The 23,186-nt window shown below is 44.4% G+C and overlaps 1 protein-coding gene across 1 annotated transcript in view; it reads left to right on the plus strand.

The window, feature by feature from the left end:
• Nucleotides 1-23,186, plus strand: part of LOC149440362 (chromaffin granule amine transporter-like) — a 41,067-nt gene that overhangs the window by 12,547 nt on the left and 5,334 nt on the right. Inside the window, exons 6-12 of the mRNA XM_089658725.1 lie at nt 2,140-2,232; nt 2,331-2,420; nt 5,653-5,696; nt 5,773-5,833; nt 14,373-14,468; nt 22,885-22,963; nt 23,052-23,103. Of these exons, the coding sequence (XP_089514851.1) occupies nt 2,140-2,232; nt 2,331-2,420; nt 5,653-5,696; nt 5,773-5,833; nt 14,373-14,468; nt 22,885-22,963; nt 23,052-23,103 (515 nt within the window). The remainder of the gene's footprint in view (nt 1-2,139; nt 2,233-2,330; nt 2,421-5,652; nt 5,697-5,772; nt 5,834-14,372; nt 14,469-22,884; nt 22,964-23,051; nt 23,104-23,186) is intronic.

A 23,186-nucleotide genomic window follows, 5' to 3' on the forward strand; every position in this document is an offset into this window, starting at 1 on the left:
CTCCCAAATCAGCTTTCCTCATTCCCCCCCTCCCTCTCTGTTGAGTGACATATGGTCTACTTGATGCAGATCACAGGCAGCAAACTCAATGGGAGGGCGTCATGGCTATAAACCCCACAACCGAGCTGGGGCCTAGCTGTCTGTTAGCTGTGCAATCTGGGATATCGTAAAACCATAAACCAAGTCCTTCACTGAGCTCAAAGGCATTCCAGGGAGTCGTAAAAACAGACCTACATTTAAAAACTCACTTTTCCATATAATTTCACATCTTGAATTATGAAAGACTTACACAAACATGGAGCCCATACTCAGGCGGCTCACATTGAGAGCAGTCTCCTGGTATATTACACCCCCTCTCTGACATATACAGGAGAGCAGAAAATCATATCTCCGTAAGCATCCAAACAGATATGTCATATTTCATATCTAACCATTTGGCAGATGCGTCTGCATGTTAATCTACAAGTGCAAGGCTGATAAATAAGGCACCGAGAATAAGTTATGAACCATAATATGAGCTAGGAGAGTTTTCGGTCATAGCTTGGGTCTCCACCTACAACTCCCTCCCCAAATGAGGCGATTGGTTTACTGCTCCAGGGAGACACCCTGTGGAGTTGCTAGAAAAAGCTAAGCAGAGTTGAGAGAGTTGAAGTTCTCCCCTTTTTAACATCGGAACTAAGGTTGGGAGATAAGGCATCCTTTTGGCTCATGAAACCTGATCATTTGGCAACTACTTTAACCCTCTAAACTCCTCTCTGTTATCTCTTTGCTGTGCTATTGTTTTCTGTATATTTATATATATGTTGGCTACATCTTTTTCTGTAAATAATTTTATTTCACCTGTTTGGCCTTTTAGTAATAAATCTTACTTTCTGAAAGTGTTGAACTGTTTTTAAAGCTCTTTAATGCAAACTAAAGCACTCCCACCTCTGAAGAATGCTACTGTGTGTGTGTTTTAAACTTCAGTATATCTCTGCGGTGACAGTGGTATACCGACAATTATTCAAACATCATAGTGTTATTGCTGATATTGCCGAGTTTCCTCTTTCTCTGTACAAAAAGGAGGTGGTGGCAGTGTGAAGGGTTAATTGTGTAATTAACCTGACCCAGTAGCAATCGCTCTCAGGCTGCAGATACACAGATTGTTGTCCATTAGCTGGAAAATCTTTGTGCAGGGTGCAGCTAGGTGTGGCATTGACACACGTGACAGCGCGGTTTTAGATTGGCTGGTCCTTCGGTCACGAGTTTGGTGAGAAGGGCTGGGGTCTGACGCCGCGATCGTCACAGACCCCTTCTAGCCTGCCCAATTTATGCACCTACTCTCAAGAATTAAAGTATAAATAGTTGATGGAATTAAACATATATTTTTAAACAATCAGAAAATATGCCATAAATCAAAGACTAATTAACACAAAGGGCACAGTACAGGAGGGGTCAGGAGGGCACAATACTGGGATCAGGAGAGCACAGTACAACTGTCCCAGGACAGCTTAGCAAAAAGTGTGACTGTTCTGACAAATCCGTCAATTTGTCAAGAATGATGTAATGTAAGATTATCATGGGGCCCCCATGCACCTGGGGCCCCTGGCCAGTGCCCAGGGGTGCCCATGCATTAAGACAGCCCTGTATCATACTGTATTGTTATACTGTATAACTGCACTACTATTAGTACTGTATACTGCACTAGTTTTTAGGGGAAAAAAACTGACATTTAGATAATTAACATTTTTGAGTACCATGGGGGATATGTATTCAGCACAGTAATGACAAAATTAGAGGCAAATCGGGCTGCCTCTCAGTTCACAAAGTCTATGCAACAGATTTTTTGGGGGATATTTGTGACCTCTTGACAGCTGTGCACAGGTCTGCAACACAATTAACAATGGAGACAAGATAGATTGTCTCTCCAAAGAGATGTACAATAAAGTAGTGTTCTGGGGCAGGTTTTACTACTTTAGAGCCTGAAGGAGAAAGATATGAATGAAGCTGCCTCATCCTAATGTCTCATTACTCTGCTGTTTTGCATTATCTTGTTCTTCAACAGAAATAATGCATACTGTATCCCCCTTAGAAATGTCTGTCTTTATTAAATTTGATTTTGTTTAAATGTATGTATTGTTGTTATATATGCTCCTTTAGGTCTGGGGATGCTTGCAAATGTGTACACTGATGACTATGAGAGAGGACAAGCAATGGGTATAGCACTGGGAGGGTTAGCATTGGGCGTTCTCAGTAAGTATCTGTATTTCCTATCCTATTCCTATGTTGTGCTCTGAATGTTTCTGTCTTCTCTTGAGATTTCCTTTCTCACATTCTGAATATCTCTACAGCTGGCGCTCCATTTGGTTCTGTCATGTATGAGTTTGTTGGAAAGGCTTCCCCGTTCCTGGTGCTGGCAGTTTTTGCTCTACTGGATGGTGGTAAGAATTTCTGTCTCTGTTTCTACTGTATTCTTTATGATAAATGGTATATTGACTAAGTTAAGCCCCATACACATGATGAAAACACTGGGTGAATGATTGTCTGTTTTTTTTTTGCATGCTAGCCTCATATTGAAAGTGAAGAGGTTACTAAAATTATGAAAATTCTTGTATGACAGAATAAAAATTCGGAAGTGATGCAATGTATTTGTATTGTATTTTTGGCTGAAAACTGTACTTATGCGATTAAATAATATGATCTGGTATCATAGAAGAAAAATTATTGTGCTTGTCCTTTTTGATCAGTTTCAGAAGAAAGCTGTGTACTAACAATCAGATTATCATACGGTCAATTTGAAAGCAGTATTTTTTGTGCAATTTTCCGATTGTGTGTACTAGGCTTTACTCTATCACTAAGTAATATCTGAACAGTAGCAGAGTGATACTGAGACAGAAGTACTGCTGGCTACATGTAAACAGCCACTACAGTCTCTGTCATTGTTGGGTTAATTTTATCCCTCCTAGCTGATGCCACAATTCATTTCAGGGGGATATTGTGATTACAGGTGCCAATAGATATCTGTTGATTGTCTGGATCCTCATGTCTGGGGACACTATACAGTGCAGTACAGGGACAAGGTCCTTTAACACTGAAGGTGAAAAGGCCAAAGTGTGCTCCCCCTCCAGCAAAATCATCTAAGCTCTCCATCCACCACTTACACCTACCCCTCTGCCTGGCCATGGGCAACTGATCTCAGGAAATATTGAATATTTTTGCTTGAATCCTAATATTTTAATTTAGGATAAATCAGTTGGATATGTCCATCCATGTTCTTCCTCGGATGATCCAAACATTCATGTTTATGTCACAAGCAATTAAAAAAAATATCTGGAGGTTAAGTGGTGCCTACTTGTATAGCCAACTTTGCTTTCTGCACAAAGAAGAAAGCTAGGTGAGGATTTGAATTTGTGTTCCAATCCTTGCCTTAGAAAGTATGCCACCGCTGACATAGAAAGTCCGTAGTGCACTTCCTTTGGTGAAACGTAATACATATATTTTATAGGATAACTATAGCAGATAACACATTTAGATTATTTGACTTTAATTTTATAAATTAAATTCCCTAATAATATCTTACAGCTTTAAAAGCATGTAGTGCCTGGCTGCGGTTTGTTTAGCATTCAGCAAATGAGCTGGTGGTCCTGGGTCACAAACTCTGGCTACACCACCAGAGCTCCACACTCTAAGGCCAATAGGGCTTGTCAGTTTTGTGTCACAACAGAGTTGTAGGGGACTTCGAACCTGTGATTGCAGGTTGGGTCTGACAGGGGCCATGCCAGACACCCATCTCACTTAACACCAGGGTTGGGGGTACAAGACACATGGTCCAGAAAGGAGATCTTTCACCACCACCAATCTGGCCAATTCTCCTTCTCTTGATCACCACCAGTCTCCTGACTGAGCTAGGCTTTACACTTACTTCTTGTTCCCCGGGTTTTGGCCACCATGTACCGCTGAAATAAAGGCATAATCCAGAAATTATTCTTCACTTTTCAAACATGCAATAAACAATTGATTTAAATGTTTATATTTACAGTCAATGTGCTACATGGTCCCATATATCATATTACATTCAGTTCTCTGCTCACTTTAAGGACTGGGTACTCTCTCAATAGAGCTCTCCAGCTTTCCTGAGAGGACCCACTGGGAGAAGAATAGGCAGCATTCCCCTGGAGGGGAAGACTGTTTCTGGTAACTTCCCATTTCTGTGTTGTGCAGGTCCCAGAGCTTCCACGAGGTCTAAGGTGCTCACTTCTCCTTACTACATATAGTCGAAACTGGAAAGTAAATGAGTATTTCTAGAGGGCACAAAGTAGGAGCTACAAGAAGGCTCTACAAGCAGACATAAAAAAGAGATTGCACAATATTTCTAATGTCTGTTGTGGTGTTAGGTAAAATTTCTAAGGTTTGTTTAGTAAGTTTGACATTTAAACCTCTTTATGCCCCTGCTCAAGTAGACTTTCATTAGGTCTCCTCTTCCACAAAGACTGGCTTATTAGTGATTGTGGCCATAAAATGCCTATATCCTTACACACCACAAACCTGTAAAATTGGCTTAAGGGTGTAATAAAGGGGCCTCTTTTCTATTTAAACTCAATTGCAAATGCCTGTGTTTTTCCCTCAGAGCCCATCAACACTAGGGTGATTGGAAAACCAAATTATTTTAATGTTCCTTTGTTGAATTTTGCTTTTTATTCTGCAGTGGGTTGCATTATAATTGCAGTGCATTTTCATCATGTGTTCCTTGTATGTAGTTCCTATGCCTTTACAGGCAGAGAAACAAGCGGAAGTATTCTGCCTGCGTGCAGCTACCTGCCTTAAAACACATGTAAACCCTCTTAATCTATACTATATTAAAGATATATTACTGTTCATTCCAATGGGAGACACATTTATGAGGAGATAAACTGCAGCATGAAGTACATTTGAAAAAAATCACCAGGCAAAAACTCATAGGTGTGGACTGTAGCACTGAAAACACATAAACATATAATTTTGCTCTGTCATTTGGAGGGCCTGTCCCTCTTTTGGAAGAAAATCTCTCTGCTTTTCATTTCATCTGAAATATCCTTCTTTTATCTCAGGTGTAAAGAGCTGTATAAATAATAAATGTATTCATTAACTAGCAAACATATTCATTATGCACTAAAATTTTCATTCATTTTTAAACTCGGTACTTGTATTTTGACCCTTTAACCCATTTAGGTGCATTAAATCTCTACAGAATATATGCAAAAAAAGAAAAATGAAGAGGTCAAAAAGCCCCAGTGGGTTTAAGTGATCCTTTTTGTGCTTTCATTTTTCATTTTTCACATGAACGGGGGCGAAGGTTAAAAAGGCCCATTCACACTTTGGTGGGCATTGCATTGCATCAACAACCAAGCATTAATTGAATACTTGCACTAAGATATCCTATTCATTTTAAAAAAAACTGTCAACAACAAACAAAATGTACATGCACCTTTTTTATGCAGTGCACCACAGCACACTACATGCACTGTCAAGGGGGCAGAAGGCCTTTTCTTTTGCTCTAGTAGTGCATTAGGGTGCAGTTAAAAAACAAAAACAAAGGTATCACAATGTACTGCACTACAGTAAATGCATTACTACCTTATCCTGCCTTCTGAGTCTTCTAGTCTTATGTATATTTGTCGTCCATTCTGTCCACAGCTCTGCAGCTTTTTTTTCTGAGGCCTTCTAAGTTTTCTCCAGGGGTGAGTGTCAGTAAAGGGAGAGACATGGGAGCTCACTGCTATATTTGCTTCTAATATATTGTGTTTTATTCTTTAGAGCATTGCACCAACCTCGTTCCTGACACTCATCATGGACCCTTATATCTTGGTTGCTGCAGGTAAGTTATATTGTGGAGATAATGGCACTTAACTTGTAGTGCTTCTACTCATAAAAATGCTACACCTGGGTCCATCAGCATGGGACCCCAGTACAATATGGGACCCCTGGTCCATGCCACCCCCCCAGAACCCCCTCTCACATATATATATATATATATATATATATATATATATATATATACACACAGTTACGTCCATGTATATTTGGACACAGGCACAATTTTAGTTTTTTTTTTCAGGTATTTACCAAAACATATTCAAGCTATAGTTATATAATGGATATGGGCTGAAACTGTACGCTCTCAGGTTTAATTTGAGGGTAAGTACATTCAAATTGGAGGAAGGGTTTAGGAAATACAGCTCTTAAGAGTAGCCATCCCCCTTTTTCAAGGGATCAAAAGTAATTGGACAAATGAATATAGTCATAAATAAAAAGAAATGCCCGTAGCGAATAGGGAAGAATGGAAATAGCGCAGGGCATACATGACTAGGCCCAGAGTGGTGTAGGGAACGGAAAGGGTTACATTTAGCTCCAGGGGGTGGGGAATTGATTGGGGAATTATAGTATTGGCAGATGTGGAGTGTAGGAGGGGTCTGTGATACCTTAGGGTGGGGGGTTCTGCGGAAGGGGCGTCAGTGGAGCTGGACGTGGCAAGGACCAGAGCTTGGTGCAAGGACCGGAGCTTCATGTGAGCTGGGTCCTGTTATTTTTTTTCCCCCTATCAGACCTGTGCAGCATGGAGGAACTTTTGGCACAGCTGCAGGTGGCAGCGGAGGAAAGAGGTACGGGCTGGTTGCAGGGCCGGGTCTCTGAGCTGTTGGGAGACCCGGGCTTGTCACCAGCTGCAGGGGGACGGGTGCGCCCACGTGCTCGGAGGTCTAGACCTCCGGAGCGCTTCAGTCCGGCCCCACCCCCTGTTGGAGCTCAGCACCGCAATGGGAGCCCCCCTCGGGACCCTCCGGCCCCGCTGGCAGGGCGCTCACTTGCCTCTGCTAGCGGAGGTGTCGGGAGGAATCCCCGGCGATGGCGGAGCTCGGCGGGCGGGGTTTCGCTAAGTGGCCCCTCCCCCCGCCCGCACAGAGAGGAGGACGCAGAGGGAGCTTGGCGGGCGGGGTTTCGCGAGGTAGCCTCTCCCCCCCACCCGCGCGGCGAAGAGGAGGCAGAGGGAGCGCAGGTACCGGCTCCTCCGCTGACAGGGTGTCTGTCAGGGAGGGAGCTTGGCGTGGGAGGCGTTCGGCTGCGGCTGTCGGGCTGTCCCCTGATGCGGCTGGTGGGCCCCCTGGACAGTCGGGAGCTGGGGCTCCAGGAAGACGGAGGAAGAGGTGCAGCGCTGGGCGGAGTGCAGCTGGGAGTGCTGCAGGACGGAGCCCAGGGACGGCGACTGGCGTGGCTGGTGCCCAGAGGTGGAGTCAGGAGCGGCACAACCCTGAGGGACCCGTGGCTCCTGGGACCGGGAGGCCATCCGGACGTCAAGCGGTGGACGAGAGGTCGGAGGGCGAGCTGTCGGAACCCGATGCGGGGGCGACGGCTCGCCGCTCTTCATCGATGGAGCGAGAGCGCGCGGCTGATGGGGCATCTCCTGGGCAGCCTGGTGAGTTATCTGTTCCTGTGTCTGTCTCCCTTTCTTCTGCGTTGCGGGATCTGCTGGGGGGCGGTCAGGCCGCCCCGGTGGGTGCGGCCTCGGCGGTGTTCCCCTGTCCGGTTTAGGTGGGGGTCTCGGGGAGGTGATTTCCGGTTTGCGGGACTTGTTGCGGCGGCTGGAGTGGGGCGGTGTTGGGACCCCTGGGCCTGCTTCTGCGTGGCTCCCGCCGGCCGGTGGGGACGGGCTCGCGCTTCCTGGACAGGACAGAGGGGTGGTGCGGGGCCTGGGGGTCTCTTCTCCGCTTAGTTCTGGGACTGGGGTGGTTGCCGCGGAGTCTGGGGTTATTGGCTCTGCGGTTCCTTCCGCGGTTTTGGGGGAGGGTTCGGGGGTGTCCGGACCTGTCGGCGTGGCGGACTCTGCGAAGGGGGAAGTGTATGTGTGTTTTGAGGGCCCCTTGGGTGCGCATTTGCAGTCGGACGTACGGGAACAAATTTGGAAAGGGGAGTATGTGGACATATTCACGCTCTTACCTTTGGAGCGTTTTCCGTTCGATGGGTCCCGGTTTGATGACGGTAGACGGGAGGATGCGGATCGGCGGCGTTTTCAGCTTATCCCCCGTACTTTTGCGAATTGGTTGCAGGCTTTCGCAATCATGGCCAGTGTCATTGGGGAGAAAGCTCCGGAGCATTGCTCGGCGTTGTTCTGTTACCTGGACGCCATTAGTGAGGCTCACAGGGTTTACGGCAGGTCTGTGTGGCTTCGGTATGATGAGCAGTTTTGGCAGCGGAGGGCTGTTCGCCCGTCGTTGCGTTGGGACCATAAGGGCATTGGCCTCTGGATGCGGCTCATGGCGCCGCCGAGGGCCCCTGGTCCGTTTTTTCAGGGCGGGGCCGGTGGTTCGTTTTCCCCGGGACAATCGGCCGCCAAGCATAGGGGTTTCTGCTGGCAGTTCCAGGAGGGCACTTGTCGTTTTGGAGGGTCCTGCCGGTTTAGGCACGAGTGTTCCGGGTGCGGTGGATCCCACCCTTTCTCGCGCTGTTTCAGGCGGGGTAGAGGCCCTACCGGAGAGCCTGCGGGTAAGAGGGACGACGCCGGTGCGGGTGGAAAGGATGGGGCCTTTCTTAAATAGATATCCTGATCGGGCTGCGGCAGTCCTGCTGGCGGCAGGTTTTTCGGAGGGTTTTCGCATCCCCTGTACTTTGACTTTGGTCCCCCCCTTAGCTCGGAATTTACGGTCGGCCTTGCAGCATGCTGAGGTGGTTTCGGCTAAGTTGCGGAAGGAAGTGGGGTTAGGTCGTATGGGTGGTCCGTTTCCTTGTGCTCCGTTTGCGGATCTGGTAGTTTCTCCCTTGGGGGTTGTGCCTAAGAAAGAGCCGAATGCGTTTCGGTTAATTCACCACCTGTCCTTCCCTAAGGGGGGGTCGGTGAATGACGCTATAGATCCGGAGTCGTGTTCGGTGTCTTACATGTCCTTTGATGCGGCAGTGTTCTGGGTTCATCGGTATGGGCGCGGTGCACTCATGGTGAAGTCCGACATTGAGTCGGCGTTCCGGCTGTTGCCGGTTCATCCGGACAGTTTTCGTTTTTTGGGTTGCCGTTGGCAGGGCGCGTTTTACGTCGATAGGTGTTTGCCCATGGGGTGTTCTATCTCTTGTGCGTTGTTTGAAAAGTTCAGTTCGTTCGTGGAGTGGGTGGTTCGGGATGTTTCGGGGGTGAATTCGGTCATCCATTATTTGGATGATTTTCTTTGTGTGGGTCCGCCGGCTTCCGGGGTGTGTGCGGTCTTGCTTGCTACGTTGCAGCACGTTGCTGATCGTTTCGGGATTTTTTTGGCGGCTGATAAGACGGAGGGTCCGGCTTCGGTGATGACTTTCTTGGGCATCGTTTTGGATTCTGGTGCAATGGAGTGCCGGCTGCCTGCAGAGAAGCTGTTGGCCCTTCAGGGTGAAATTTGCGCGGTTCAGGGGAAGCGAAATATTCAGCTGCGGCCCTTGCAGTCATTGTTGGGAAAACTTAATTTCGCTTGTCGGATCCTGCCAATGGGTCGGGTGTTCTGCCGTCGGTTGGCGACGGCGACGGCGGGAATTGCCTCCCCTTTTCATTTCATTCGGCTGACTCGGGAGCATCGGGAGGATTTGCAGTTGTGGCACACCTTTTTGGATTCTTTCAACGGGCGGGCACTTTGGATGTCTGGCCCGGTTAGTAATTTTGACTTGGAACTGTTCACGGACGCGGCGGCTTCTGCGGGATACGGGGCCTTTTTCCGGGGTCGGTGGAGTGCCTTCCTGGCGGGAGGCAGGTTTTCTCAGTAACTTAGCGCTGTTGGAACTTTTTCCAGTGGTATTGGCGGTTGAGGTTTGGGGGGAGAATTTTCGGAATCAAAAGGTGCGTTTTCACTGTGACAATTTGGGGGTGGTTCAGGTCATCAATAGGGTCTCGGCTTCTTCCCGACCGGTGGCCCTGCTTCGCCACTTAGTGTTGCGTTGCTTGCAGCTGAATGTTTTTCTCCATGCGGTACATCTCCCTGGGGTTGACAACACCTTAGCTGACGCTTTGTCTCGTTTTCAGTGGGACAAATTCCGAGAGTTGGCGCCGGCGGCGGAGCAACACGGGGTTCCTTGTCCCGACTGGCTGTGGGAGATTGCTTTGGAGTTGTTGCGGGCTGGATCCGGCGGTCGGTGAGTGAGGCGACTTGGTCCACTTACTCTACGGTCTGGCGGGAGTGGATGAATCTGTTGCGATTGGCCGCTATTGATCCCTGGGGGCCGGAGGTGCGTGTGGCAGTGTTGTACTTCTTGGCGTGGAGTTTGGAGCGGGGGGTGTCGGCGTCCGCGGTGGATCGCCGACTGGCGGGATTGGCGTTTTTCTTTAAGTTACAAGGGTGTCGGGATTTCACTAAAGATTTTTGGGTTCGACAGGCTCTGCGGGGTTATCGGAGGGCTCATCGTTGTAGGGATTCTCGTCGTCCGGTGTCGTTCGAGTTGTTGGGGTCTTTGTTTGAGCATTTGCGGACTGTGTGTTCTTCGGATTTTGAGGTGTTTTTTTTTCGGGCTGCCTTTGCGGTGGCCTTTTTTGGGGCGTTGCAGATTGGGGAGCAAGTTAGTCCGTCCAAGTCGGTTCTTGGGGGGTTGTTGGTGGAGGAGGTTGTGTGCTCCGGTGAATGGGTGGAGGTGCTTGTCCGTCGGTCTAAGACGGATCAATTGGGCAGGGGTGCGAAGGTGCGTTTTTTCGCTGTTCCGGGTTCACTGGTGTGCCCGGTTCAGGCGGTTCGGGAATTTTTGTCCCGTCGCCCTGGGGGCTGGGGTCCTTTTTCAGGCACATTGATGGATCCCCTTTAACGCGTTTTCAATTTGTGGCAGTTTTTCGCCGGTGTCTGACGGCTGCTGGTTTAGATGCGTCTTTGTATGCTTCGCACTCGTTTCGGATCGGGGCTGCTACGGAGGCGGCCAGGTGGGGGCTGTCGGCTGATGTGGTGAAGCGCATTGGTAGGTGGGATTCCCAGAGATTTCGCCTGTACGTTCGGCCGCATTTGTTGCGGGATTAGTGGGTGGTCCTGTGTTTTGGTTTGTTTGGGTTGTGGGTGGTAGTTGCGGTTCTGTCCCTGTGCTGTATTGTTCAGGCGGTATTGTTTCTTTTTTTTCAGGTGGAGAGGTGTGCCTGGTGTGGATCCTGGGTCACTCGTATGTGTTTTGGGGGGCCAGGTGGGCTGATGTTCGGCCCAATGGCAGGCAGCTGGGGTTGGATAGAAGGGAGGTTTGTGTCCGCTGATTAGGTGTGCCGGGCATGTTGTGGAGTTGTGTCGTGCCCGAGGTGCGGCGTTTTGCGCGGCTGGATACACCACCGGATGTGTTGGTGATTCACGCGGGTGGCAACGATTTGGGGGGTAGGTCCATGTGGGAGCTGGTTCGCGATGTCAAGCTGGATTTTCTCCAGTTGTGGCGGGAGTTTCCGGGGATGGTGGTGGTGTGGTCTGACATGGTCGCTCGCACTTCTTGGCGCTTGGCGCGGTCGGTGGAGCGGCTCAACAAGGCCAGGATTAAGGTCAACCGGGAGGTGGGGCGCTTTTTTAGTCGCAATGGAGGGTTGGTGGTCCGGCATGTGGAGTTGGAGGTGGATACTTGGCGGTATCTTCGCAGTGATGGAGTGCATTTGAATGCGGTGGGCACGGATTTGTGGTCCCTGGAGCTGCAGGACGGCATACTACGGGCGGTTCGTTTGTGGCGTGGCACACATGGGTAAGGGCTTACCCAGCGTGCTGTGGCGGTTGTTGGTCTTTGGAGGCGGTTCTCATCTTGGAAGGTAAAACAATGGTGTGGGAGCCCATCCGTGGTATGGGGGGCCCAGTGGATATTCCCAGTTAACCAAGGTTTAACTGGAAGGTGGTGGTGCTGCACTGCGGACGGTATGGTTGTCTCCGAGCTGGTTGGTTGCGGCTGGAGGCCTAGTGTATAGGGTTGTCCGTAGGTGCATTTTGGATCGTTTGTGGGTGCCTTTGAAGACCAACAACAATTCTTTGGTTTCCGTTAAGGAACGGTTGATGTATGTTAAAATGTGAAGTTGTTAATAAAAGGCCATGTTGGCCATTTACTCCAAATGGTGTCATGTTTTTTGTAAAGTTTAGTTGGTTAAGGGGGTGTGGAGTGGTATGGATAGGTAATGGTGGAAGTAGGAGTGGACAAGCCTATCTATGGTGCATTAGTCATGTTAATTTGTAATATTTTGTTGAGAATCCTTGACTGACAATGACTGCCTGAAGTCTGGAACCCATGGACATTACCAAAGACTGGGTTTCTTCTTTTCTGATGCTTTGCCAGGCTGTAACTGCAGCTGTCTCCAGTTGTTCTTTGTTTGTGGGTCTTTCTGCCTTTAGTTTTGCCTTCAGCATGTGAAATGCATGCTCAATTGGGTTGAGATCAGGTGATTGACTCGGCCATTGCAGAATATTCCACTTCTTTTCCTTCAAAAGCTCCTGGGTTGCTCTTGCAGTGTGTTTTTGATCATTGTTCATCTGTACTGTGAAGCGCCGTCCAATCAACTTTGCTGCATTTGGCTGAATCTGGGCTGACAGTATATCTCTAAACACTGCAGAATTCATCTGGCTGCTTCTGTCTTCTGTCATATCATCAATAAACACCAATGACCCAGTGCCACTGGAAGCAACACATGCCCATGCCATCACACTGCCCCCACCATGTTTTACAGATGATGTTGTGTGCTTTGGATCATGATCTGTTCAAAGCCTTCTCCACACTTTTTTCTTTCCGTCATTCTGGTACAGATTAATCTTAGTTTCATCCAAAGAATGCTTTTTCAGAACTGGTCTGTCTTTTTTAGATGTTTTTTGGCAAAGTCTAATCTGGCTTTTCTATTCTTCAGGCTTATGAATGGTTTGCACCTTGTGGTGAACCCTCTGTATTTGCTCTTGTGAAGTCTTCTCTTGACTGTAGACGTTGACAATGATATTCCCACCTCCTGGAGCGTGTCCTTCACTTGTCTGGATGTTGTGAATGGGTTTTTCTTCACCATAGAGAGGATTCTGCATTCATCCACCATTGTTGTCTAAAGTGGATGTCCATGTCTTTTTATGTTGCTGAGCTCATTAGTGCATTCTTCTTTCCTCAGAATGTACCAAACTGTTGATTTGGCCACTCCTAATGTTGCTGCTATCTCTCTGATGGATTTGTTTCGTTTTTGAAGCCTTACAACAATAGATTCGAAATGCAAATACCACACTTAGAATCAACTCCAGACCTTTTATCTGCTTAATTGATGAAGAAATAATGGAGTAGCCCACACCTGGCCATGAAACCGCTTTTGATTCAATTGTCCAATTACTTTTGGTCCCTTGAAAAAGGGGGGCATGGCTACTCTTAAGAGCTGTAATTCCTAAACCCTTCCTCCAATTTGGATGTACATACCCTCAAATTAAACCTAAGAGTGTGCACTTTCAGCCCATATCCATTATGTTTTGATAAATACCTGAAAAAAACTAAAATTGTGCCTGTGTCCAAATATTTATGGACCTCACTGTATATATATATATATATATGTGATATTGCAGGAGATATTTTTTAAATGTAGTACGTCACCAGTGAGCTCAGACCAGCCAGGGAATGCTGTTTCAGGGCTGGTTGGCCCACTTTTATTAAAAATTAAAATAAAGTACAAAACAGCAAATGGCTTTCCTTGCAGGGTTTCCACCATCGTTTCAAAGATGAAAATAAAATACTTTAAGCCTCCTGGCTTTTCCGTAGAGGTCTATGGATGGTCCTATTAGGTCCCCCTGATAAACTGACAGGTGAACCCGATGTGACCGTCAGTGTGAAAGAGGCCTAAGGCTGCCTTTTTCATCTTTTTCCAACTATTAAGCTGGCCATAGGTGGTTCATCTTTTTTTTTTCTTTGATCAGTCGGTTGACTGTTAAAAAAAAAATTGACAGATTCCCCCATCCACACTTGTGAGGAGGGTGGAGGAATCCTCCTTGCTGCAGTATCTTATTCTGATTGGTTGTGGTTCTGATCAAGAACAAATTTTCCTACGATCTCATTTGAGAGGAGTCGGTCACTAGGTCAACTCCTCTTGAATGAGAATGGCCATAGATGGATTGAAATGTGGCCGGTCCCTCCTGAACTAGTTGAATTTTGATACTTCTGTGGCCAGCTTTACTTTTCATGGTGTACTGCTGTCTCTTGTATATGCTTTGTCTATCTTTTCCCCTTTGCTTTCCTCTCTCTTCCCTCTATGCCTCTTTTATTCCCTTTCCTTGTATTTATTGCCCTCTGTCTCTCTACCTCCTTTCTCTTTCCCACCCCCAAAGCTATAAAAAGAGTCCAAAAAATGGTACTCTGAGAAATACTTTACTATTACAATATGTTTTCTAAAGAGCAGTTGGGTTGGCTGATAAAATGATACAAACAAACTAAAGACAGCTCATGGTGTTATATTTTTTTCACAGGGTCTCTCTGGATTGCAAATATGGCTATTGGAGTTATGGAGCCTACCTTGCCTATTTGGATGATGGAAACCATGTGCTCCCCAAGCTGGCAACTAGGTACCTGTGCCAATACACTTTGAAGAGTGATGCTGCAAACTCCTTTTTTGTGAACAACATATTTATCAGGTTCTAAAATTATCCCAGTTGAACAATTGTGCAGGCAAGAAAGAACACCTTCAAAAAATTTTGTTAGGATAACCTAACCCATAGACATAATATGATCATCACCTGACTGTTGTGTAAACTGTTGTGTTGTCAGATTGCTCTAAGCAAAAAAGGAAAGAAAATGTGCAAATATGCAGAATACCTTTGCAATACATGAATAAAAAGAAAAACATCGTAAGAACAGAAAAGTAAGTTGATCTGGAGGGTTCCTAACTTCCTGTTTGAGCTGCCAATACTGCTTCTACTCCACTAAAATCCCAATCAGCCCTGCCTTCTCTTATAATATGGAGATAAGGAGAGGGGGAGATGTCCTATAGTCCTGTAGAAAAGAACTGGACAGGGCTGGTAACACTGCTTAGTATTTTAGTACAGGTGAGGCACTGAGTTGTCAGCTCTAACAGGAAGTTAGAAGGTCTCCAGATTTCTAGAATATTAACAGGTATTTACTTGCTTGCAGATGCCCGGCAAACGTGCAGTTATTACATAGATATACTGAATTTTATTTTCAAAGTGATACAAAACACACATTGTTTAATTTACATTATCCCTTCTCTTTCTGAATGTGAATGATGGCACTGTAATTATTTTAATGAAAAAAAAAACATATAAGTACCCTTTTCCTAATTGATACACAGCTGTCACATGACCCAGCTCATTCCCAGCCTGTCTGCAGGGAAACATAGGCAGGAGGAGCCCCTAGTCCTGTTGCTGGTTTTGAAATAAAAAAAAATAACCTTTGGAAGGCAGAGTAACAATGAATAGGTAATATCAATAAACTGTTTTAAACTGTCATACTATTATATATTTGAAATCAAATTTGTATTGTTTTTGGCAAAAACATTCCTGCCAATCACAGGCTATGTCATGCCCCTCCAACCTGAGTCTTAGGCTCAGTTCACGCTAGCTTTGTCAGCAGGCATCAGACAGGCGTTTGGGAAGCGTTTTCAACACTTCTCAAATGCCTATAAAAATTCTGCATATGGCAGCACACAGTGCTGTTCACACTGATGCCTTGTGTAGAGTCAGGAGGAGTTGAAGCCTCCTATTGAAGTCTATGATGCCGCTCCGCAAATGCCTGGCAGTGCGGTTGCGACGTGGTTCAGGAGCGTTAATACCATTTAACTTCATTATAGGCATTTGTGGTGCGGTTTTAACGCTTGGTATACACCTATCAACAACCTCAAAACCACGCATAGGGCGTTCGGGGAGCATTTGGGAAGCGTTACAAATGCTTCCCAAATGCCTATCTAATGCCTGTCAAACGCTATAGGGGCATTTGGCAAGAGTTATAAATAAAGTGAAGTGTGAACGAGCCCTAAGAATAACAGGGAGGTGAAGCCTCCATCAATCAAAATATCCCACCCTCATTGTGTTTAGCTGGTTAGTGGGCATGGAGGAGGGAGGGAGTGGGCTGTCATTTACCACTGTGTATACGCCCACCTGTGTGACTTTATAGTTATATGGGCTGGTCAGATGTGATAGGGAGGAAATGCTCAGCATACAAACACACTGAAATTGACCATGTTCACTAGTTGCCTAAAGCTGCTCTGCAGAATCCCCAACTGCACTGGGAACATGGACAGAATGGGGAGATAGAGAACAGAGGGATCAACCAGGTTTTTTTTTGCAGAATACCGAAAACAATACCCATAGTGACTGAGTGAGTACGATCGGCATGTATTTATTGATAGTTTTTCAATGATGTGGGTTTAATGACACGTTAATCTTTTACTTGACATACCCTTTATTTAGCTGTTTTTTTAATTTTATCCGGACTTAAGTAAAATGCATTATGAGCGAAGGATATTTATATACATTTCCTCTCTCTGTCTCTCTATATATATATATAAAATTTATATATATAATATATATATATATATACAGTTGCAAGAAAAAGTATGTGAACCCCTTGGGATTACGTGGAGTTTTGCATGAATTGGGCATAAAATGTGCTCTGAACGTCATCTAAGTCACAACAATAGAAGAACACAGTCTGCTGAACATAATACTACACAAACATTAGATGTTGCCATGGTTTAATTGCACATAACATGTAAACATTCACAGTGCAGGGAGGAAAAAGTATGTGAACCTTTGGATTTAATAACTGGTTGACCCTCCTTTGGCAGCAATAACCTCAACCAAACGTTTCCTGTAGTTGCAGATCAGACCTGCACAACGATCTGGAGTCATTTTGGACCACTCCTCTTCACAAAACTGTTTCAGTGTAGCAATAGTCTTGGGATGTCTGGTGTGAATCGCTCTCTTAAGGTCATGCCACAGCATTTCAATCGGGTTGAGGTCAGGACTCTGACTGGGCCACTCCAGAAGGCGTATTCTGTGCTGTTGCAGCCATTGTTTTGTTGAATTACTTGTATGCTTTGGGTCATTGTCCTGTTGCATCACCCATCCTCTGCGGAGCTTCAGTTGGCGGACAGATGGTCATACGTTTTCCTGCAAAATGTCTTGAAAAACTCTGGAATTCATTTTCCCATCAATGACAACAATCCGTCCAGACCCTGAGGCAGCAAAGCAGCCCCAAACCATGATGCTCCCTCCGCCATGTTTTACAGTGGGGATGAGGTTTTAATGTTGGTGTGCTGTGCCTTTTTTTCTCCACACATAGTGTTGTGTGTTCTTCTCAAACAACTCAATCTTGGTTTCATCTGTCCACAGTATATTTTGCCAGTAGTGCTGTGGAACATCGAGGTGCTCTTTTGCAAACTTCAAACGTGCTGCAATATTCTTTTTGGACAGCAATGGCTTCCTCCGTGGTGTCCTCCCATGTACTCCATTCTTGTTTAATGTTTTCCTTATTGTAGATGTGTCAACAAAAATGTTAGCATGTGCCAGAGATTTCTGTAGGTCTTTAGCTGACACTCTGGGATTCTTCTTTACCTCATGCAGCATTCTGCGCTGTGCTCTTGCAGTCATTTTTACAGGACAACCATGCCTAGGGAGAGTAGCAACAGTGCTAAACTTTCTCCATTTGTAGACAGTCTGTCTTACCATGGACACATGAATATCAAGGCTTTTGGAGATACTTTTGTAACCCTTTCCAGCTTCATGCAAGTCAACAATTCTTGATCGTAGGTCTTCTGAGAGCTCTTTTCTGCGAGGCATGGTTCACATCAGACAGTGCTTCTTGAAACCAGTAAACCCAAAACAGGTGTGTGTTTTTTAAGGGCAGGACAACTGTCAGCAACACATCCAATATCATCACACTGATTGGAGTCAAGGTTGGCTCACTCCTGGCTCCAATTAGCTCTGGGAGAAGTCATTAAGCTAGGGCCTCACATACTTTTTCCTCCCTGCACTGTGAATGTTTACATGTTATGTGCAATTAAACCATGGCAACATCTAATGTTTGTGTAGTATTATGTTCAGCAGACTGTGTTCTTCTATTGTTCTGACTTAGATGATGTTCAGAGCACATTTTATGCCCAATTCATGCAAAACTCCACGTAATCCCAAGGGGTTCACATACTTTTTCTTGCAACTGTACACGGTATACAGTTGTGTTCAAAATAATAGCAGTGTGTTGAAAAAAGTGAATAAAGCTCAAAATCCTTCTAATAGCTTTTATTTCCATACAAACAAATGCATTGGGAACACTACACATTCTATTCCAAATCAAAACATGAAGAAAAATATATCAAATTTGTGTTGTTCCTCTAAACAAATTGAAGAAAAGTGAATATTAGACTGTTCAAAAAATAGCAGTGTTTGTATTCTTCTTTACAAATTTAAACATTCACTATATAAACTGAAAAATGTTTGAAGATTTTGCTTTCCTTTGAATCACTTAATGAATATTTAGTTGTATAAGCACTGTTTCTGAGAACTGATGTACATCTGTGTTGCATGGAGTCAACCAACTTCTGGCACCTGTGAACAGGTATTCCAGCCCAGGATGATTGGACTACATTCCACAGTTCTCTATTTTTTGGTTTTGCCTCAGAAACTGCATTTTTGATGTCACCCCACAAGTTTTCTATTGGATTAAGATCCGGGGATTGGGCTGGCCACACCATAACGTCAATCTTGTTGGTCTGGAACCAAGATGTTGCACGTTTACTGGTGTGTTTGGGGTCGTTGTCTTGTTGGAACACTAATTTCAAGGGCATTTCCTTTTCAGCATAAAGCAGCATGACCTCTTCAAGTATTCTGATGTATTCAAACTGATCCATGATCCCTGGTATGCGATAAATAGGCCCAACACCGTAGTATGAGAAACATCCCCATATCATGATGCTTGCTACTGTGGCTGTACTGTGGCTTGAATTCAGTGTTTGGGGGTCATCTGACAAACTGTCTCCGGCCACTAGACCCAAAAAGAACAATCTTACTTTCATCAGTCCACAAAATGTTGCGCCATTTCTCTTTAGGCCAGTCAATGTGCTCTTTGGCAAATTGTAACCTCTTCAGCACATGTCTTTTTTTTAACAGTGGGACTTTGCGGGGGTTTCTTGCAGATAGCTTGGCTTCACATAGGCGTCTCCTAATTGTAACAGTACTCACAGGTAACTTTACACCTTCTTTGATCTTCCTGGAGCTGATTGTTGGCTGAGTCCTTGCCATTTTGGGTATTCTTCTATCCATTCGAATTGTAGTTTTTCGCTTTCTTCCACATATTTCAGGTTTTGGTTGCCATTTTAAAGCATTGCGATCATTTTAGCTGAGCAGCCTATCATTTTCTGCACTTCTTTATATGTTTTCCCCTCTCCAATCAACTTTTTAATCAAGGTACGCTGTTCTTCTGAACAATGTCTGGAATGACCCATTTTCCTCAGGATTTCAGAGAGAAACGCACTGTAACCAGCATGAACAACATTTGCTGCCTTCCTTCCTTAAATAAGGGCAATAATTGCCACCTGTTTTTCAAAGAATAAATGACCTCACTAATAGAACTCCACACTGCTATTATTTTGAACATGCCCCTTTCAATTAGTGATTCAATTACACAGAATCAGCAGCATGCATGTCATGACTGTTGGGTCTGTTGGATTTCTATTACTCTACTACACCTGCTAGTAAATTATTTGCCATGTAGAAATATCATTTCTACCAAAAACAGTGATTGATCAGGTTAGTGATGTCTGACTGCTATTATTTTGAACACAACTGTATATATATATATATAATACAATTATATATAGGATATTTATATACATTTCATGTGTGTGTATGTATATATATATATATATATATATATATATATATATATATATATATATAAAAATTTCCATTGTCATGGGTCACAGTTCAGCAAGCAAACAGAATTTCCAGGAGGATGACAAGGCTGTTGCATATATGACTGTTTCATTTTGTTGTGCAGATGTAGAACAGTGCCTGTTCAGCATCACATTAAGGTCCTTCTGGAAATCAAACCACTTAATCAACATCCAGTCTAGTAAATCACATTAGAGAGACATTAACGACTTAAAAGAGAACTCTCCTCAGGGTAAGCCTGGTATAATAATATGACACAACATGTGAATAGTTTTAAAACACCTGACACTTTTAACCATTAAAAGCAGGAAAAGTTTCACTATCTCTTAATCTTGTTAAGCTTCCTAGAATTTCCTGGACTGTCTCAGGCTGCAGTTCTCTGGAGAATAAGCCTTACCAGAAGTTACATCAAGGCACAGTTTGGATGGACTAAAGAGTGGTCTATTTTGTCCTAGATTTTCCATTATAAACACATCTAAGGATGCTGTTCTTGGATAATAGTTGTTAGTGCGCCATTCTTTAGAGAGCATCTACAGACCTTTGACATGGTAAATTAATCTTTTATTGAACTTACTTTAGTTGTTGACCTAGGGCCATTCAGGAGGGCATGGATTGGGTCACTGTACATAACACCTTCAGCACAAAGTAGAACCAATGGAGTCCTTTTCGTCCCAATTTACAATTAATAACACAGCATGGATGTCCTTTGTCACTGTTTATTTTCATTCTGACACTTGAACCATTGTTCAGGCATATCTGGGTGAAAATGAACATCTCGAGGATTGAGATTGGCCTTACACCTCAAGGTTTCCGCCTACTGGGATGATCTTTTTTTCCTTATCAGTCAATCATACATTACCATCCCAAATTTGATGGGTGAATTCAAAGAATATGGAGCTCTGTCCAATTTCCAATTAAGTTACCAGAAATCAGAGGTGCTCAGTTTGAACCCTTCTGGTACTTTACTACACGTTTGTTTTTAAATGGGCATTGTCTCATATCCATTACTTGGAGATTCAACTAACAAATGACCTGACAAAGCTTTTGTTGCTCAATTTTCTGCCCCTCATTTCCTCATTCAGGAAAGATTTAGAAGTGTGTTTAAAACAGACATTTTCCTAATGTTATTAACCTCCCTGGCGGTATTCCCGAGTGTAGCTCGGGGTAAAGTTTCTGTACCAAAAGCGGTAACCCCGAGCTACACTCGGGCTTACCATGCGGCGCTGCATAGGGAGTCCCTGCAGAGCTTACCTTGTCCTGCGCTCCCACGATGTGTCCCCTGCAGCATCCCCGGCCATCTCCTCCGGCCGATGCCGGCATCCAGCTTCTGTGTTCCGGTCCCTGTGACGTCGGGACGTACGGGCGCCGCCGGCGGCGGGAAATTTGAAAATTTAAAAAAAAATGTCATTTTTTTCAAAATGAATTTTACAGAGTAAAACATTGCTGTTTCAAACCATTTCACATACATTTTGTTCCTAGTGCTTTGTCCTGTGCCCTGTCTGCATTTTGACTGTTCTTTCTGCCTGGAAACTTAGAAAAGTCCATGGCGTCCAAAAAGCGTCCCTTTAGGTCAAAAGCGGTTTTAGATCAGCTAGAGAACAGCAATAGTAAATCAGAACCACTTGCAGAATTGAGTGATAATGATTCGTGGAGAAATTTGTCATCAGACATTGAAAACAATTCTGCGACTTTGCTCAGTGATGTGCGAACTTGGCGCTATATTTCAAATTTCAGTGTTTTTGGTTTGATTATATTATTGAATTAAATGTATTATTATTATATTAATATTTTTTATGATTATTTATTAAATTATAATTTATGATTTTGTGTTTCAAATTTTATCATACCCGGGTTGTTTAATAGACTCTTGTTCGGACAGATTTCAGTGAGTTATTCCTAAATATTACAGCCTACAATAAAAAAACTACATATTTCCATGCAAAATAAAGGTACCGCTTTCAGCACCAAAAATCTGAAATAATCATACCGCCAGGGAGGTTAAACAAAATCTTTTACCTCAAATTTTATACCTGTTGGAGAAAATCTACTAGATCACATGATTTCAAAATTGTATTAGGTGAATAATTTACAAGAGAATGTTTTGCTTTAATTCTTTTCCCAAATTTTGTCTCAGATATGGGTACACTATGTGCAGTATATTCAAAGCTTTCAATAATTTGTCCAGCAAGTTAATTCTGCTTCCTCAAGTGCAGCTGACCAAAAGATGAACTCCAAGCAAAGTACCAAATACACAAGTGAAATAAAGGCAGTACAGGAAAGCTGTATTATTTGCTGCAGGATTTCAATTCCTGTCCATCCAGTCCTGAGCTTTACAATGCTCTGACACACAGCACTGCTCTGTCTGGCAGGACAAGAGATATTTTCTCTGCTACAGCTCAGTGTTACTAAACCCACAACAGTAACATCAGTCTGCATATGCAAAAAACCAGCTTGTTATACTCACTGTGGAACCTAAGGAATTAATCCTCCGTGTCATTGTGTAAAAAGGCTGTTTGATCCTGTCTTCTCCGATCCTCCCCTTCTTCAGCAATCCCCAATCCAAATATAAAGGGAGACAATACAGCAACTATACAGTTCAATACAAGAGGGTTAGGAGGGCCCTGCTCCTTGGAGCTTACAATCTAAGAGGGAGGGATCTGTTGAAGCTGCTTCCAAAAAAGCAGAGAGCAAAGAACTAGTCACCAGTACTACCTGTGATCCTTTGGCAGCTGATTGTTTCCCATTACTGACTTACCAGTGAGGCAGTGCCTCAGATCTCACAATGCAGATATACAGCTATGAGGCTACAGGCACAGGAGATAGCTAGGCACACTCATACACCAGGCAGTACACTATTTTTCAGAGGGCATTCAAGCAAAATGGTACATTTTCAGGATACTGCTTAGGCGCAATTAACATTTATACATTTCCCCATTAATATAGTACATTTTTCCTGTTTCAGCTATGTTTGTTCACATCTAAAGTTATATTTTAGTTATTGCACCTTGCTATTGCTGTGTTTTGCCACTCTAGACATCAAGTAATGTTTCACTAAAGAAGATTTATATTTCTCTAGGACTGGCTTTCTTGCCTGCTAGCATTTCATACCTACTATGTACTAACCTGTTTGGGATCCTGTCACACAAGATGGGAAGGTGAGGCAAACATACTCTACTGAAACTGCAGCTTATTATTTGACAGAATAAGGTGACAATATATATATATATATATTTTTTTTTTTAGGTGGCTGTGTACACTTATTGGTATGATTGTGGTTGGTGTTAGCCTTCTTTGCGTGAGTACAGTTTGGTAATCTTGCAGAATGATGGTGAAGCTTTAACATGTATATATCATTGAAATGCTATACCAATATTATAA

This window comes from Staurois parvus, unplaced genomic scaffold (genome assembly GCF_062004578.1).
Source record: "Staurois parvus isolate SC_StPar_1 unplaced genomic scaffold, SC_StPar_1.0 ptg001090l, whole genome shotgun sequence".
NCBI lineage: Eukaryota > Metazoa > Chordata > Amphibia > Anura > Ranidae > Staurois > Staurois parvus.